Source organism: Vulpes vulpes, chromosome 3 (assembly GCF_048418805.1).
Source record: "Vulpes vulpes isolate BD-2025 chromosome 3, VulVul3, whole genome shotgun sequence".
NCBI lineage: Eukaryota > Metazoa > Chordata > Mammalia > Carnivora > Canidae > Vulpes > Vulpes vulpes.
Window position 1 is genome coordinate 82513948 of NC_132782.1, and position 20038 is coordinate 82533985.

The 20038-nt window shown below is 46.5% G+C and overlaps 1 protein-coding gene across 12 annotated transcripts in view; it reads right to left on the bottom strand.

Moving 5' to 3' along the window:
* The window catches only part of CUX1 (cut like homeobox 1), a 363575-nt gene that overhangs the window by 184934 nt on the left and 158603 nt on the right, over positions 1-20038 (bottom strand). For all 12 annotated transcript variants that reach the window (XM_026019558.2, XM_026019559.2, XM_072752950.1 and 9 more), the window contains exon 3: positions 12188-12235. In XM_026019558.2, coding sequence (XP_025875343.1) covers positions 12188-12235 — 48 coding nt within the window. The remainder of the gene's footprint in view (positions 1-12187; positions 12236-20038) is intronic.

A 20038-nucleotide genomic window follows, 5' to 3' on the forward strand; every position in this document is an offset into this window, starting at 1 on the left:
GTGTAGGACCTCAAATTCCTTACTTGTGACTCTCTAATCTCCAGAGGCTCCGGGGGGCTGAGCCAACTCTGCCAACACAGCATCTGACTCACTTATTCTAGGGCCCTCTGGCTGCCTCTTCTCCATTCCAACTCCATTCATTTCAGTTCAACCAAGGCTTCACAGGGACCTGCCATCCGCCAGCACCTTACATGGCTCTCTTTGGGCGTGGGGTCTGCAGGTGAACCCTGTGGGAGCCCTGAGTTCAGGGGGTGGGGGGGGGCCTGTCTCGGGGCCTCCGGAAGAGGCGAATGAAAGCTAGGAGGGCCCACTGTATGCGGGTACGTGCTATAAACATCTAAGGCCTCTGCCGACGCTTACCGAGAGGATGTTAAAAATAATTACCCACTGAAAATATTAGATTTGCTCTGGATTGTTCATTACATACAATGGCTTAATAGGACTTTTATTGAATAGCTGCAGAGCTCTGGGCCGAAATCAATTTGCCATACACTTGGAATTTTGATGTATGCTGTTGACTTCCACAACACGGAGTAATTTGTAATAGCTCTGGCTCGCTGTTGTTTCCAAAGCTCCCGCTACATCACAAGCATTTATTTCTGACCACAAAATTACATTTATTCAACAGAAAGCAGCTCCGGGTCTTTAAGAGGTTAACTTCTGGAGTGCTTGGCTGCGGGCCAGCCCCCGGTGGAGGCGCGGCGCGGGCGCAGTGGCACACGCGGTGGTGGCCGCGCCGGGCGGGCGGCCGTGATTAATGGGGCGCTGAGTGCGTCCCTTCCCGCATGCACACGGCTCGCTCCCCTGCTTCCATAGATCACGGGCTTAGCCTCAACATATCTGACTGAAATTGAATTTGGCTTCTCTCTCAACCGTTCATTTCCTATGTTAGGCAAGGTTATATCCTTTTCTGCATGAGCAGAACCAAACCAGCTGCAGCTTCAGAGGAGAAAATGTGTTTTCAATTAGGAAGCTGGCCCGAATGCTGAACCACAGTCCTGCCGCTCCCCTAATTGAGCCGTCATGGAGGGAGCCGCCAGGAAGACACTGAATGCACCAGGCCATCAGACTGCACTGCAAGGTCATTAAAATGCTGTCACCATCACCTCCATGGCCACCGCAACTGCCACCACCATCACCCCAAGTGCCACGCACGTGAAAAGGCCTAAGAGTCTAGCAGGTGGCCAAGGGGGGTGAGAAACAAGTCCCTCCCCAGGAAAGGGGTCAGGACAATGGGCGAGGTGGGGGTCCTCATGAAGCCTCTCCTGCCCCATTCTCACTTGGCAGGGATACTGAGCCCCAACTCACAGATGGCCCTGGCTCCCCTAGGAGGAGAAGCAGCTTTAACTGTTCTTGTGGGTCACTGGGAACCTGGTGGGAAACCTCCCACACAGCACCCGGTGAGTACCTATTAGGGGGGCAGATGGGAGAGGGTGAGTTGTTCCCCGAAGGAGGTCTTGGGGAGCCAACTTGGTGGGGCAAGGAGGATACGAGGTCAAAGAGGAGATCTGGGCTCTCAGAGGAAACAGACATTTGGACATTTGGAGATGGCAGGAGAAGGATCGGAGGAGGTGGACTCTCAGGTCTTCGAGGATGGAAACAATTCTTAAAGGTGAGGAAGAGCAGAAGGTTTTAAGAACGGAGGCCATGACTTTAGGAGGTGGTCAGAGGCAGGATACCACAAGGTATAGTTGAGAATAATAAAGGGACTGGTCTGGCTGGAGGAGAAGCCAAGGGCTGAAAGCCTGGAAATACATTTAAAGCAAAATCATGAAGCACCCAGCCTGCCGATCCCAGGTGCTCGAGCTGGCAGAACCACAGGACGTGGCCTGGAGAGGAAGTGCCCATGCTGGGAACATAGCACCATGGTTCCTACGAGTGGCCACACTTGAGAATTGGGTGTAGACTTTCTCGAATTCCAGTTGCTCAGACCCTGTCCTGGGCAGCTGAATTGGAACCTCACAGGGAGGGGCCTAGAAGCAGAAGTTCTGTGAACACGAGGGCGATTCTCATGCAGCCAGGTGGTCCCTCCGAGGGCCAGCTTCAGAAACCAGCAGTCTGGTCTAACCTACTCTGACACCATCCTGCCCGCAATGCTCAGTGTGGTACTCACTAGGTGTAGGCAGGATGGGGCTTTGAAGAAGAATGGGTAAGAGCTGACCACACCCCTGACAGTGGTCCTCTGCCCCTGTTTGAATACTCCCAGTGACAGGAAACTCACTCCCTTAGATGACAGCTCACTCCATTTTTGAGTGGCTCTAATTGCTGACAAATGTCCTCTTCTGTTCTGCTGATGATAGCCGACCCAAGTATGAGTCCACTGAGTCATACTGTTCTTCAGAGCTATGGGGCTCCTTGCCGGCTGTCTTGCTTACCCACTCATCTTATAGAAGAGCAAAGTGAAGCAGAAAGAAGTCAGGGAGCTGCCCAAGGTCACAGGAGAGTGAGCAGCAGCGCCTAGGCTGGCTCCCAGGTCCTTTTAACTCCTTGCGACATGTTCTTTGGAGTTAAGTCCTTGGACATTCTGGCTTTATTTAGACGTGGCCTTTAGATCTGAGCACTTAAATATGTTATAGCGCAACAGATCCTGGCTCCCGGACATCCTTTAAGCTTTCAGCTCCTTTTAGCAAATTCACAGAGTATTTACTCACCATTAATCCATTTCATCTATTGGTTGATTAACATCTGTCAAATGGCCCTGCAAGTATACACGGGGCCTTTGAGTGCTCTGGCCTGCCTTCCTCCCTCACCTGCAGTGCAGCCCCTGGCCCAGCCTGCTCTGCCTGGCGATCCTTCTGTAGCCCTGAGCTTGTCGGGTTTTCCTCCTCTCAGGTATTACTCTCTATACCACCTCCGGGAAGAGGCCTCCCAGATGACAACAGTCTTGGAAGAAGTCACTCTGCTCCACCTGCTCTTGCACTTTCTCGACTTAATTCCTTCCCAGTACATTTCACCATCTGACGCTACTCCTTATCTTTATTACATTTCCCTTCACTGGGACCTAGGCTTCAAGGGAGCAGGGATTTTGCTGACTGTGGCCAGGGGTATATCCCTGGCTCTTATTTGGCCCAGAGCTGTACACAGTCAGAGGCTTTCACTGAATGAAGAAATAAATAGGTAGCAGAGAGTAAAACCCAGCACATGGCGTTTCACGTGGCCTGGCCATGGCTCTGAGTATTGCTGGTGTGTGGACCTTCAGTACAGAGCATGTTCCAAATGATGATTTGGTCCCTCATGTGGGCCAGGCACCACGTGGTACCGGCATGAAGCTGTCTGAAGTTAACCAGGGCCCCACTCCGGCGGGGAGTGCAAATCTGGTTGTAGCAAAGTGTGTGCACACAGTTATGGATATTTACACACACAGGTACACTTACATTTACACTCCAGGCAGGGAGTGCAACATCCACACAGGAAGGGCTGGCCAGAAGAGCAAGGCAGCCTAAGGAACATTTGCAAAGTGCTTTGCACAAGTTGAACATCCACTGTCCTTATCATGGTTGGGGGGTGGTGACTAAGATGATGGAGGGTGAAGGCATCACTTCCCCGTTTCCCATGCAGTCCCCGAGCACACCAACATGGGTCCCAGTCCTGCCAGGATCACCCATGTGACTCTGGGCAGCTACTTCCCTCTCTGGGCGTAGCCTCCTCCTCTGTATAATAAGGATATGCTTCCCTCCATCCATCCGAGGGACTCCTACCACATGTCACTAGGGCCAGGTGGTATGTATACAGAGGCCATACAGATATAGAAAGTCTGGAGAGTGGATGGACATAAACAAACCCACAAAGACAAGGAGAAAAGCCCTCTGGACAAAAGGACAAGTTCTCTGCAAGAGAACTAGTAAGAGGGCCTTGGTTTGGACTGGCAGTCAGAGGAGACCTTTTGAGGGCATGACACCTGAAGCAAGCACCAAGAAGGCAGAAGGGGAGGGCTGGGCAGGAGGTAGGCTGTGGCCAGGCCGGGCACCCTGAAGGCTGAGGTCAGGGTTCCATGTCCACCTCAAGGGCATGGGAGCCATTAGAGGACAGCATGCAGGAAGTGATGTGCTCCCAATCCTGGCTGATGCACAGAGCCGAGGCATGGAGGCAGGGGTGTGTGTGGGGGGGGGTAGTGGGGTATGGGCAGGTGCTGGAGCAGAGACCAGGCAGAGAACTACTCACTACAGTGGCCTCTGTGACACATGACAGCTTTGGACGGGCTGTGGGTGGCAGGGATGGAAAGATGCGGGCAGATGAAGGTACTGGGAGGAAGGATGGAGGAGAGCGGGATGGATGGGAGGGAGAAGGTATCCTAGATTTCTGGCTGAGGCCACTGAGCAGATAGCAGGGCCATTCCTGAGGAGGGAGAGGAGGGGGAAGGAGAGTCTGGCAGGTGCAGGGGCTGGACATGGGAGTGCCGTGGGCTAAGGGTCCTTTCCTGTGGACTGCCTGAATGGAAATATGGAAGGGGCAGCCTCACAAAGTAGAAGAGCAGGTTAGAGACAGCCATCTGGGTCTTCAGCAGATGGGGCCCGGGAGATCATATGGTACAGAACACTGCCACGGACTGTCCAAGACTGAAAATCAATAGCCAGAGAAGTGGACGGAAAACCCGGAGGGCATACCATCATGGGATGTTGGAAGAAGGCACAGTCAGGCAGGCTGAATGTCCCCGATTCGAGTGAGCCAATGACGACAAGGGTCAAGAGAGAGGGGACAGATGCCAGACTTGGTCAGGCTGAAGACTGATGGGCACACAGGAGAGTGAAGCTGGCTCTCTGGAGAAGCCTGGCTCAGAGGGCTTCGATGCCCATTCACTTGCCCATTCACTACGATGGAACATCTTAGCGCTTACAGAGTGCAGGTGAGCAAACTGCAGACCCAGGACAGGGGGTCCTGCAGGGCTGTGGTTCCTCGGGAGGCAAGAGGGGAAGGCTCCAGAGCACATGTGGGGGGTGCTGCTTCCCAGTGTTATGAGGACGGGGTGAGCTTATGTTTGGAAAGCACCCAGGGCAGCACTTGGGATTTGCTCAGTGTCCCTCAAATGCCATTTTGGACACTGCCACAAACGTGCCTTCCCCTTCTGCCTGCCTGAGCCCCTGGCCTCACCCAAAGCATCCACTTACTTGGAGATGAAAATTACCACCCGTGAAATGCAGAGAGAAGGGAGAATATTTAGCTCCTCACACGCAAAAATACAATTAAGAAGTTACTGCCTTTCTTTTTGAAAAAAGTAGTTCATGCTGACAAAAGAGTAAATGTAAAGTATAAATAAAAAAATGAGCACCTGTGAGTAAGGACGCTGCCATGACTTTCGAAGCCTCCCTTGGGCCTCGCTATGATAACCTCTATTCTCAATTTCCTACTTATCCTTTTCTTTATGGTTTTATTTCATAATAAAAATATATACACATACCCCTAAACAACGTAAGTGCAGTAGTGCCCCTTTTCACGTGTTGTTCATTTTCTCCTGCTATACTGCTCTTTGCCAATTCTTCCTGCTGCTGATGGAAAGTGGGCTATTTCCGCTTGTTTACAAATTTCTAACACTGCTGCACTTGCTTCCTGGGGCCCTTGTTTCAACTTATTTAGAATTTATGCTTAGGAGTGGAAGTGCGGTGTCAAGGTATATGTGCTTCTGTAGCTTTAGGATCTGATGCCAGACTGGTTTTCACAACAGTTTACATAATTTACACTCCTTTCTTGGGTTTTGGATTCTGGCCAACCTGGCAGAGACGAGTAAGTGTTGTTTGAATTATTTTAATTTGCATTTCCCGAATTATGAGGTTGGGCATCATAACCTTTCGATTTTCTCCCCCAAGGATGCTGTTTGTGACTTTTGGCCATTTTCCTACTGGGATGTTTGTTTTTTTCCTACAAATAGGTAAAAGTCTTTAATATTTTCTTAATGCTAATCCTTTGTTAATCATGTCGTCTGGCAACTGTCTCCTGATTTGTGACATGCAGCCAGGGATCCCCCTTCACATCGGAGATATTTGGTCTTTATTATGAGCAAGATTCAGAGAAGCCTGGATTATTATCCAACAGGTAATGTAAAATGTCTTGAGAAAGGTGGAGCCTCTTCCTAGTTGAGACACAGGTGAAACGGAGTGAGCAGTGCCCTTGGCTTACTCTGCCACCTTCTGTAGGTGGTCTTTCTGTAATTGATAAATAAGTAAATAAAGCTTTTACTTGAAAAATTTAATGTAGTTAAATGTAACAATTTCTTCCCTTATGGTTTCTAGGAAGTCCTACCCAACCCAAAGTCATCACATTCTATATTTTCGTCCACAAGGTTGAAAGTTTTGCTTTATATCTTCACTTATAAGTTGTGTTTGTGTCTGGTATGAGGTATGGATCCAATCTCCCTTAATTCCACAGGATAACCAACTGTTGGAGGGCCATTTACTGAAAAAAAATCCCTGCTTTCCTCACTGATCCATAGTCCCATCTTTGCAACACTCATGGCTTCTATATACGCACGTCAGTTCCTGATTTCTCTATTAGGTCCCATCACTGTATTTATCTATCCCTGCTCCCATCACTGCAACTTTTGTCATCTGGCAGGACAAACCTTCCACTATGTTCTTGTGTAATGCTACCTTCACCATCACTGACCACTTGCTTTCGCTTGTCACTTCTAGAATCAGTTTTTCATGTTTTGTGAAAAATTGTTGGATTTTGGATCAGAAATTACAATGACTCCCTCTGATCAATTTGGGGAAAATTGATTATTGTTAATAATAGCGGGAACTTCTGCCCCTGAATACCTTCTGTCCCTCTATTTAAGTCCCTCTTAATCTCTTTCAATATAAATGACCCACTTTTTTCCAGAAAGAGTTCCTATTTATTTCTTTTTTTTTTTTAAAGGACATTTTTTTTAATTTTTTTTTTTATTATTTATTTATGATAGTCACAGAGAGAGAGAGAGGCAGAGACACAGGCAGAGGGAGAAGCAGGCTCCATGCACCGAGAGCCCAACGTGGGATTCGATCCCGGGTCTCCAGGATCGCGCCCTGGGCCAAAGGCAGGCGCCAAACCGCTGCGCCACCCAGGGATCCCGTTCCTATTTATTTCTAAGTATCTTTTATTTTTTGTCACTAACTCTAGGTGTATCCTTTTCAGTTTCCTATCGATATAAAAGTATGTAATTACTTCTACATATTGATTCCGTATCTAGCAACTTTGTTAGATAATTGAGGCTCATTTGAAAAATGACAGTTTTGTTCCTTCTCTGATAATACTGGATCTCTTTCTTGTCTTCCATGCTAGCTGAGACTTCCAGTACAAGGTCAAGTAAAAGTAGCAATAATACACACTCTTGTCCTGCTCCTGATTTTTAAGAGAATATTTTTGATATCACTGGGTATAATGATTGATATAAGTTTTGGTAATAACTTTTCCTCAGGTTAAAGACATTCCCCTCTACGTCACATGGCATCTTTTTCTTTCCTTTTTAAAAATCATGTATGGATGCTGAATTTTATCAAATTCTTTTCCTCTATTAAGATAATTTCTCCCTTTAATCTGCTAAAATTAATATGCAATAAAACATTTTTCTAATGTTAAGCCAAACAGCATTCTTGGGATACACAGAGCTTGATGAATTCCATTTACTAACACCCCTTTAAGGACATCTGCAAATCTATTCACAAATAGGACTGGCTTCGAATTTTCTTTTCTTATGCTATTCTTGTCTGGTTTTGGTATCAAGGTTACACTAGCTTCGCAAAAGGAGGTAGGAGGTGTTCTTTTTCAATTTTCTCAAGGAGTCTGCAAAAGAGTAATGCTTGTCTGTTTCATGAATGATTGACAGGACTCTCCCCAAAACCATCCTGACAAACATTTCTGTAATAGTTACAAAACTACACAGAGTTTCTACTTCTTCTTTAATCAGCTCTGATGCATTATAGAATTTCAGAAATGTATCCATGTTGTCTAGCTTTTAAAATCTGTTGGCATGAAATTGATTGAAATATTTACTTATTATCTTTTTAATCTCTGCTGTGGCTGAGAAATTACCCTCTTTCCATTACTAACCTTTTCTTTCCTGATTAGGAAGATGGTAGTCTCTATAAAGAATCAATTTCTGGCTGTTTCTCTTTTGGGTCTCCCTCTCTCTTTTTAAAATTCTTATATATTTTTATTATTATTTATATTTATTATTTCCTTCTTCCTGTTCCCTTTGAGTTTATTCTGTTGTACTTCTCTAACTTTTTAAGATGGATGTTAAGCTCATAGGTTTTGGGTCTTTCATTTTCTCCTTGAATTAAGCATCCAAGTTATTTCTTAGGAGAATTCTCCTCTCTGAGAACACTTGGCTTAAGCATCCAACTCCCCTACAGCCAAGAGGAGGAGGGCCCAAGCCAACTCCTTCCCCTCCTTCAACCTTTTATGCCAGGACCCTTATCAGGGAGAGAAGCAAGAGAGGCAGAGACAATTTCCAAGACTCAGCATGTTCTCAGAGAGTGTAGGTGTCACTTCACTTACGGGACTAAAATAATTCTTAAATTGGATTGACCTTTTAGGTGATACCCTTCCCTGCACTGACCAGTGGGCTGGGTTTATGAAATAGGCACGTGTAGGTATGGTAATCAATCACTTAATCAAATTTCACTGTGAACTAAATTTGATGATTTTGCTATAATGACTCTGAGTGATCGTTACGATTATAGTATTCCCTACTGTTTAATCAAGGACAACAAATGCAATTATTCACCAGTTTCTTTTAAAGCTATTTCCCGAGCAGACTTTCTGGTGTCCCTTTCTCCTTATTAATACAATGCAATCAGAAAAAAGGGTGGAGGCAAAATGTTTTTAAAACCACCTCCGGAGGCACTTCACTCTTCAATCATTTATTCTCTAGCCATTTTTGAGAGCCTTAAAACTTTTTAGTTCCTGCTGTGGCCGGGGCTGGGAATCAGTGGCCAATAAGACATGGCATAGTGGTTGCTTTCACACATTTTATAGACTACAGGAGAAGACAAAGGGATAGGTGGGTGTTAAGGCACAATGACAAATCTGATGACACACAGCAGGTACAATGGGAGTGCCCTGTGGAGGGGACCTGGCCTATCATTTGGGGCTCAGGGAAGCCTTTCCTTGAGGAAGTTGTGTCAAAGCTGAAGGGAGCCAGGCAAAGAAGCGATTCAGCCCGTGCCAAGGCCTGGAGGCTGGTGAGGATGCCCAATGCACTGGGGCCTGGCAGAAATTCAGAATGGCATGTATCCAGTGATAGGCAGTAAGGAGTAAAAGGAGTCTCAAAAGGAAAGCACTTGCCCAGTCACGCGAGTCTCAGCAGCCCCAGGCAGGAAGGTGTCTGGATTTACTCTGAGAACCACAAGAAAAACCCTGGCGGGCATGAGTGGTACCCTGAGCAGGCTGTTTCCCATGATAGTACAACACACTATGAATATACCCTCTCACAGGAACTCTGAAGTCCTATGTGAATTTTTTGCTGCCTGAAAACTTTATCTTACTCTTTGTTGTGTGTGTGTGTTTTTTTTTTCTTTCTTTTGAGGATCTCAAATGGCAAGGCAATCTCTACCAATTCTAAGGCAAAGAACATGTTTTCACAACACCATACATTGTTCTGGGGTCGGGGGGAACTCAAGTACTTTGGGATAAACTCAAAGAACCTATCCAATAAATACAACTTCATTCAGCAGCTGCTAACGAAGGATACAAGAGTAATCCTCTGATTAGAGATGAGGCTTTTTAGAAAAACAAGCTTACTGGATCCTGCCCCATAGAAGCAGCAAGATACCCTGGCTTCTGGCCTTACTCATCAGAAAACCGACCCTGCACACATGGTCTCGTCTGTGGCTGCCCTCTGCTATGAAAGTTCTCTCTTCAGAAATAAGTAGGAGTTAGTTCTTTCTACTCCAATTAGCATACTAGAAAGCACAAATTATTTAATATAAACATAGCAATTAACAATGGTAAATATTAGTGGTGCTATAAAAATATTTATTTTTCAAATAGACTTTAAAAAAAAAAGACAAGTAAGAAATCTGGATGTCTCTCATGCATTTCAGATTTAATATATCTGGAAGCACATCCACTACCCCATTCAGAATGTTGGGTAATCTCTACTGTAAGTGGGTTAAATTCTTAAAAGAGCATGTGAAGACAATGTTTTATATTAAAGGAGAAATATGTGGGGAGTGAGGGAGGAGTGTGTGCGTGGATATATATATAAATATATATATATATAATATATAAATATATATATATATAAATATATATAAATATATGCCCATCCCTGATGTACAACACATGCACTTGACTGACCCCAGTTCAGGGGCAGGGCAGTTATAAAAGGCACTTTGGGAGATTGACTTTGAACCACATATTAGATACCATGGAATGAGTGTTGCTTTCCTCAGTGTGATATGCGGGGTTTCGTAGTAGTATCAGGGAATAGCCTTACTTACTTACTTGTATGTGTTTAGGGTATAGAGCCCAGCTCTCTGTAACTTACTTTCAAATGCTGAGCAAAAGTGGCAAAATGCTAGTGAGCCATGAGTCTAGGTAAAGGGTGTACACATGTTCGTTATACTCATTCCTTCTCTGCACCTTTATATAGATTTGAAATTTTTCAAAAAGAAACAAAAACAAGCCAACAACCCAAACCAGCACACTGGGCTATTTCTGTGGCAGAAAGACTAAGCCACTGGGCCTCACAAAAGCTGCTGAACAAGTCAAAGAAGAAATCAGATCAATGAGGGCAGGTGTAAGGTGACAGCCTAGCTCAGAAAACAAGAGTTTGGAGATGCATTTGTGAGGCAAGGCAATTCATGTCCTTCCAGGCCCAGGACAGTGATACTCCCCAAGCCTCACACAGCCGAGCACGGGAGGGTTTCCTGCGGCAGGAGGTGGTAAACAGAGGAGCCTTCTGTGTCATCCCCCCCGAAATTTGCAGTGGCGCCAGCAGTCCCTGCTGCCTCCCGCACGGCTCCCTCACCCTCTGCTGTCACCTGCACACTGAAGAATTTGCCAGGGATGCCTGGGTGGCTCAGCCGTTGAGCGCCTCCCTTTGGCCGAGGGTGTGATCCTGGAGTCCCAGGATCGAGTCCCATATCGGGCTCCCGGCATGGAGCCTGCTTCTCTCTCTGCCTGTGTCTCTGTCTCTCCCTCTCTCTGTGTCTCTCATGAGTAAGTAAATAAAATCTTTAAAAACAGGAAAAAAAAAAAAAAAAGAATTTGCCAGAGGGCAGCCCCAACCCCTGCGTCTGGGATTCTGGGCCCAGGATCGCAGCCTGTGTCCAAGAAGGCAACTGGTATGGCCCACTGCCTGCCATTCCTGAACCTGCCATCTCACTTCCCCAAATCTAGCCCCTTCCCCATGTAACCTGGGCATTAGGAAGTTGCAAGAAAACATAATTCCCAAGATGCACTCAATTTGGGTTCTTTTGAGGGCTTCAAAAAAGTCTTGTTCCCACTCCTTGGGATTATTACCATTGCCATCATTTTAGCAAGAGAAGGTAAGAACCAGGAAAAGGTAATTCCACAATAGTAAAAACATTTCTGGTTTTCTAAAATTCACCGAGTCTCCACAAGGGGCTGAGGGCTGAGAAGGAGTTGGAGTGTCTCCCATCTCAACAGCTCACATCTCTGAGGGCTGCCCACCATCGTACCAGATGGCGCAGTTCTTCTCTGGAAGGATGCAGGAGAAGCTGTTCCTTATACTGAGCCCAAACTTACTCCTTGCGGCTACCAGTTGTTCTTTGTTTCAAGGCCCAAGGCCCAAGCAAGTGAAATCCCTCTCTCCCCAGTAGCTGTGTGTGAAAGCACCAGACTGCCCCACTCCATCCTTCCCACACAGGAGGCCTCCTGGTGGCCACAGCCTCAGGCTAACTCAGGAAACCAGGGCCCGGGGAGAGCCGTGGGCTTCTGAAGGCTCTACTGTAGACAAACTCAGCCCACTGTGGGAAGCACAAGCACACAGGCCACTTTGCCCCTGAATCTACCATACCTTCGTACATTTCAGATATGGCTTCACTTTCTATACAGGTTTTAATTGAGGACCCAGTGAAAGCATCACACTGGGAAGCGCAAAATCCACATGACACTGAATGAGTGCAGCCAGGAAGGCTCCATCTGGGCAGGCACCTTCTGTCAACGGCATTTATTTAATGAGAATAAAAAGAAAGCGCAATGAGCTATGAAGGTTAGCTCAGGATATAAAATAAATATAAATGCTTACCTCCCCTTGGAAGCTCTTCAGCAGTGGTGCTACCTGCTTGCGTAAATCCTGGAGCAAGAGGGGTGGGTCAGGAAACAGCCATTGGAGAAGGAAAGAGAAGGGAAACATTCGTTAAAGCCTCCTAAAAACAGCTTTGAATTCAGTTATGGTTATCATTAGATAAAGCAATCCTGGTACCTCCCCTGTCCGTTTCCTTCATTCATACAACATAAATAATGGTGACTGGAGCTCTGTAATTTAAATGAACTTACTTGGGAATACCACTAGATTCTATTTCTAACCAAGTCTCAGCTATACGCTCCTCATTCTATTTTTTTAAAGATTTTATTAATTTATTCATGAGAGACACACAGAAAGAGGCAGAGACACAGGCAGAGGGAGAAGTAGGCTCCTGGGGGGCAGCCCGATGCAGGATTCCATCCCAGGACCCTGGGATCACAACCTGAGCTAAAGGCAGATGCTCAACCACTGAGCCACCCAGATGCCCCTAAGCTGTTTCTTTTGAGCACTCTTACTGGGGGATACATCTGTTTTGAATCCATGTCTGATATACGGTCAGTGCAAATTTCATCCCAAGCCACCAGTACCTATTTCAAAACAATGAAACACCCCTGGAAGAAAGTCTGTATGATCTCCTTGAGAATATTTTCTTTCAAATGAAGTAAGTGACTAATGTACAACATAGTGGTTAGTCAATAGTAGTGTATTACACACTTCAAAGCTGTGGAGAGACTAGATCTTAAATGTTCTCAACACAAAAAAGAAATGACAATTATGTCATGTGATAAAGACGTTAGCTGACGCTATTGCAGCCACAATACTGCAATATGGAGATGCACCAACCAGTCCATGGTCTACCTGCAACTTACACAGTGTTAGATGTCAAGTGTATCTCAATGGGGAAAAAAATGAAGTAATTGAGAATATGTTCAAATAGTGCAATTTCTACTTCAGCAGATGCAGTATTTATGGAGCATGATCTACATGCTAGATCAGATTTAGTAAGTCTGGGCCAAGGCTAGCCATATACCTGTTTTTAGGTTCCAAGACCGATGTACCCGCCAACTGACACAGCCTAGTACTGGGTAAACATTGGACACAGACCAATCAACCCATAACACAGGAAGGAGGAAAAGAATTATTTCAGCATAAGAGCCCAGGTGTTATGGGGAGAGCACAGAGAAAGGATAAATTCAGATTAAGGAGGTGCCTCCTCACAGAGGAGGCAGCACTTGGGCTGGGAAGTCAAGCAGGATCTTTTAACAGGTCACTTCTCAATATGCCTCCTGTCATGCACACACCACCTCTGAACCACTGAGAAGGGCTGCTGTCAAACACGTGAATGTGGGACACCTGGGTGGCTCAGCTGGTTAAGCACCTGCGCCTGGCTCAGGTCATGATCCCAGGGTGCTGGAATAAAGTCCCACATTGGGCTTCCTGCTCAGTGGGGAGCCTGCTTCTTCTTCTACGTCTGCCTCAACCCTGGCTTGTGCTCTCTCTGTCAAATAAAATCTTTAAAACACACACACACACACACACACACACAAATGCTACTAGCAAATGAAGAGTCTAGGCTTCTGTCCACAGCTCCTGGGTCAGAACCAGGTCCAGAAGATGGAAGACAGAGGGCAGAGTCCTGATTCTGAATTCTGGCCCGGCCGCTCACTATCAATGGGAGCACGGGATGACACCTCACCTTGGAAAGTTTAGTTTTCCCTCCCCAAAGTGCTCGCGGGTAATCGTGTCTTTCCCGAAACAGAGGGATAAAGTACAATTAATGGGGGGGGGGGGGGGGGGGGGGGTAGCACTGCTTATGGCACAAAGTACTTAATAATATAAATGACTTTTATTATTATGAGTTAAAACCATAGTTACCATTCACGGAAAGGCTTTCTAGCAAATTTAGAGTTCCCCTAAATCCATCTGGGTGCACAGAAGACAGCCTTTTCCGGACCAGGATTTTTAAGCCTTGCTTGAAGGTGGATGAAGAGGGAACCCGCGCACCCCAGAAGGGGTAGGGGTGGGGACGATCCCTTGGCTTCACCCGCTCTGGGATGCAATGATTCCCTAAGTAGGCCTGCCCGGCTCTGGGCCTGCTCAGCAACCTGAGGTGAGCTGTCCTCGTCAGCTGTATGTACACAGGGGCACGTGTGACACCTGCTTGCTCTTTTGATAACTCACTGACAACATCCTGTGTTCCTTTAGCCAAATACCTAATCCAAGGGTCCTTCCATCCTATGCTCTGAAATCAGCTCACTTGCTTGCTTACCAAGCTGAGCAGTCCTAGGTAGAAGTTAGGTAGAATGGCTTCAGGTGTTTTGTACTCCTGCATAGTCTGTGGTTCTCCTCTGGACCAGATCCCTTAACCATTTCAGGTCGTGAAACCTTCTGAGAATCTGAAGAAAGCTATTGGCTCTTCCCTCCAGGATGCAACTCTGAGAAAGATTTCACTGTGGTCTTCTCAAAGCCTACCCACACGACCCAAGTTAGGACTGCCTGTTCCAGCCTGAGTTGTCCAAATGCAGCCACCAGCTATTTATACTTAAACGTAACTTAATTTATAGTTAAATGTAACTTGATAAGCTAAATTTGAAAAATTCAATTCCTTCATTTTAGAAGCCACCTTCTACGCAGCAGCCACATGAGGCTGGTGGCCACCATGACAGCACAGATATGGAGCTCCTCTGTCACTACAGAGTGATCTATTAGACGGGGCTGTATTCTAAGCTCTTTGCCAAACACAGCTAACCCACATTGTTTTGTACTGTGGCCTTGTACAAGCATTTGATCAAGAAGTAGTATCATTTCCCTTTTGATTACACATTTTCCTATAGGTCACCTTCCTAAGGGTGATACCATTATTTCCCTGGAGAAGGCAGTATGTTTGTTCCTCTACCGCATCCTTTTCTACGTTCTTACACCACGTTCAATGACAAAAAAACCAAACTCTTTACCAGCCTCTTCCTAAATGAATAAGGCCATCTATGGTAGACAGCCCCCAAAGAGGCCCACATCTTGATCCCTGGTACCCAGGGCTCTGTGAGGTTAGGGACACAGCAGATGTAAGTCAGGGACCCTGAGTTGGGAAGATGCACCTGAATGGCCCAAGTGAGCAGGAGGCAGGAAGGAGGGTGAGAGTCCAAGAGGATGTGATGGTGGAAGCGGGGATCAGAATGAGGTAAGGGTGGATGCCAAGGAGTGCAGGCGGCCTGAGAAGCAGCAGAAGGCAAGGTAACAATCCCACTTAGAGCTTCTGAGAGAACACAGCTCTGCCACCACCTTATCTCAGCCCAGCAACACCCATTTTGGACTTGTGACCTCCAGGACAGTCAGACAACAAATTTCTGTTGTTGTTTTGAGCCAGCAAGTCTGTGGAACTGGGGATGAAAAAGGTGAAGAATGAGGGGGAATCACTGCTGGATCCCAACCAAGGTCAATGTTATAACCACGAGAAATGAGCCACGCTCCTTCATCAGACACCCTCAACCACAGGTAATGACGTGGGAGGTCTATTGTGAACAGCTCGCTGTGTGTTGGGGAGAGGGTGACACAGACGGCAGGGTGGCAGCAGAGAGAGCCTGAGGACTCCAAGGGGGCCACAGGCAGGTCCCCTGCTCTCCCACCTGCCCCTGCACCCCTGGGGCAAGGGTGAGCGCACTAAGTGGCTCTGGTCACAAACTGCAAAAAGGAGATGATGGATGGAGTCTGTCTATTGTTTGTTTTCCGAAAAGGCTGGCTTTGAGGAAGGCGACTGGTTAATGAGGTACAGCTGGTGCTAGGGTATGTATCCCAGTGCATAAAGAAGAGCTGGCGGACATTCACAAAATGGTGCCAGCACTGTCCATGGCATGCAAGCCCAGCTGCCACAGATGTGCTGTGAATCTTCCTCTCAAGAGGTCACAAACTGGGGCGTGTGGGGGGCTCATCAGGTTAAGCATCTGACTGTTGATTTTGGCTCAGGCATGATCTCAGGGTCATGAGACCGAGCCCTGCATCAGGGTCTATGCTCAGCATGGAGTCTGCCCGAGATTCTCTCTCTCTTTCTGCCCCTCCCTCTGCTCTCTCTCTCTCAAATAAATAAATCTTAAAAAAAAAAAAAAAAAAAAGAGGCCACAAACCTACATTCATGGAATACATAAAAGGAAGACGTGAACAGTTCTGGGATGGTAATTTCAGCATGATGCTTGTCCAACAACTATCTGTGGGTACCATGACTCTCCCAGGCCCAGGGCTTGGCCTCAGGCTACCCCAAAGCTCGCCCAACTGGCTCCTGCCCTGCCTCATGAAAACACCAGCTTGGAGAAGTGGAAGAAATGATAAAAGTGTTCCTGTGTTCTATCACTGCACTCTGGGAGGGCAGAAGTCTGAGCCTCCCATAACGACCATAAATAAAGTCAACTTATCTACACTGTCCCCTCTCTGACCAACCCACTGTATTTGGACATAGTCACATCTCACGACAGGCTTACTCAAATAACCTCTTAGATGTATATTTTTAAAACTCTTTTAAAAAATATTTTATCCATTTGAGAAACGGAGCAAGAACATGCATGCAGGAGAGGGAAAGGAAGAGGGAGAAGCAGAACCCCCCACTGAGTAGGGAGCCTCACAATGTGGGGTTCAATCCCAGGACCCCAGGATCATGACCTGAGCTAAAGGTAGACATTTAACTGACTGGGGGACCAAACAGCCCCTGAAAGAACCTTTTAGAGATTAAAGCTGGATGTGTGTGTTTGTACTCACACCTATACATAATATTTGAAGTTTTAGAGAAAAAAGGCACTCAATATTCATACCCATACACACACAACTGGTACATATGTCCTTCAAATCACCAGCTAAACCCCCCCCATTCTGGGGCACTTGGGTGGCTCAGTGGTTGAGCGTCTGCCTTTGGCTCAGGTCGTGATTCGGGGGTCCTGGGATTGAATTCCACATCAGGCTCCCCGCAGGGAGCCCGCTTCTCCCTTTAGGTCTCTGTCTCTTTCTCTGTGTCTCTCATGAATAAACAAATAAAATCTTTAAAAAATTAAAAAAAAAAAACATTCCGATGTTATTTTAGGCAGTTTGAGACATTCCTTATCCAACTCTGCCACCTGCATGTACTATGTGCTTTAGTACTAAACTAAGGAGACAGAGCTGAGGATGCTCACTCCTGACCCCTGGGCCACTCCACTGTCGGTTGGTGAGCACATGACATGATTTTCTGTCCTTTGAGAACACGGTGTCCTTTGCTGTCTGCACAGAGCCACGAACTGCAGACACTGCCACCCTGGGCACCACGTGTATCTATGTGCCCTTCTCTGCAATTGTAAACTGAAGAAAGTGGGGTCCAGGCCAGTGAAAAGCATATTGGCATGAGATGATAATTAGGGATTGAATACAAGGACCAAAACACTCAGTAACTTCAGGGTACCCACTTAATTTCACTGTAGGTTTTGCAGTGTGGATTTAAATTCACTTTGATTCAGTCCCATTTATTGAGCAAAAAGCAACAAACATCTTAACACATAGAAAGTGATGTCCTTGAGATTATTAATATCGATGTCTGTTGGCAAAGCCAGAATAGCGCATTTCAACCTTCTCTCCCTTGAGTACATTCCAAATAATAAGCAATGTTTACAGAGAGATACTTCTAGGTGAAAAGGATTTTCGTTGTTCTCCAAACCATTGATTCACAACTCACTTTTTAGATCAGAACATTGAATGGTAAAATGCAACTGAATTTTCTGTGTATGATGACTCCCAGAGAAAATCATGCTGATTTAGAAGCCAACACCAAAACAAAATCACCATGTGGTGTTCAGATGCACCTGTGAGGTGCAAGCAGAAGATATTCCAAAACCTGGTCCCTGGTCCTATACAGTATGCATCTTTGGTTTCTGCCCATTCAGGGCACTTGGGTGGTCTTGGGAAGGCTCTGACCCACTTTGGAGCCTGGTATTCCCAATACCCCTGACATCTCTCCCATTTTGTGGGCTGGACATGTCACAGAATCTCGTGCCACGGACTTTTACACAGATTTTACAATGTCCCGTTCACTTCTACTCCACGGTAACTCACATGCATTTCTGTGACATTTAAGACTCACAACTGGGGACACCTGGGTGGCTCAGTGGTTGCGCATCTGCCTTTCTTTGGCTCAGGTCATGATGCCGGGGTCCTAGGATCGAGTCCTACATGGGGCTCCTTGCGGGGAGCCTGCTTCTCCCTCTGCCTGTGTCTCTGCTTCTCTCTCTGTGTGGACGGCACTCCCTGGCACTCCCCACAGGTGTCTCATCCCCTCTGGTGGGAGTGGATCCTGTCTTGTCTGGGACAACCCAGGAGCACTGGGCCGGGGTGGGGGGGTTGGAGTGGGGTGGGGTGGGGAGAAGAGTCAGGGTGGGAACAGTAGAGGGGGTGGGCCAGGTCACCTCTGAAAGGCATTACATAACTGCATGTTCCACACCTACCCAGGGTGAGAAAAATGAGCTGCAAATGAGTTTACTATGAGCTGCAAATGAGTTTACTAACCCCTTATTTCTGCCTTACTACTCAAGCCTCAAAGTGAAACAATTCTGACTTGAAAAGGTTTTAGGTATATATTCAAAGAAAATCACTACATAATATGGCATATTTCATTTCATGTGATATCATCACCTGTAAGATGTATCACTTATTTATGCCACATTTCTTTTTAAGGAGGCTCCAAGCCTAATGTGGGGCTTGAACTCACAACCCAAAGATGAAGAGTCACATGCTCCACCAATTGAGCCAGCCAGGTGCCCTTATTTTATGCCACATTAAGGAAAGAATGCAGCTTCTTAAACTGGGATGGCACTGATTTTATTCCTCACTCTGCTTCTGAAGATGGTCAAGCGTATGCATTATAATCGATAAAATACGGCATGCCAATGACTTGATGTTAAAACATCAACACTGGAGTTGTTTTTGTTTTGAAACGATAGTGGCCTATGTTTTAGGTATTGTGGCTATGTTTTTCAAAAGGGTCCTTGTCTCTTAGAGATATAGCCTAAGTTCTAGATAAAATATGATTTTTGCTCCAAAATAATATAACAGAGAGTGGTCATGAGTGAGAAGAAGGAAGGAAGGAAGGAAGGAAGGAAGGAAGGAAGGAAGGAAGGAAGGAAGGAAGGAATGTGTTGGCGGGGCTGATGGCTGCCACAGATGGACAGCGTGACCTGCAGGGGTTCGCTTTACTCGTCACCCCTATCTTGTGTATGTTTAAAATAGAAAATGTTTTTAAAACACTAGATTTCCCTCTGAGACACATGAAGCCTTCAGCTGACTGATCACAGGGAACAGGCAGAAAGAATTAAGAGGTTGGGGTGGGGGGGTGGGGGGTGGAGGAGCATGTCTCTTAAGTTACAAGCTACCAGCTTGTCACCTGTCACCTTCATCAGACTAACCTGGGAATCAAAGGGTCATCTGGTCCCATCTCCTGCCCAAGGCAGGAGACTTACTTGTGGTGTCCTGGCCATGAGGCTTGTCCTCCTGAAGCCACTCTGTCCCCGCTGGGACAGTCATGGTGTTAGAATACACCTCAATGCAGGATCATAGTTTTCCAATACGGGTCTCCCAGAGCCACCATTGAATGCGGGTATTTGGGGGAACAGTTGTCCTGAGCAGACACAAAGAATGTGACTACTAGTAGCAGTTTGTTTATGAACAAGTCACTTAAAACAAAAATCCAAGCAGATTCAAGGTGATTCCATTCTCACTGACTTGCTTTGTAATGCGTTTTGACTGAAGGAAGCTGCTCCCCAGATCCATGGGTCAGCTGGGGGAGAACATAAGCAGCTGAGGCTCAGTGCCCCCCTACCCCAGCCTGTCCAGTATTTGGGAACCCTG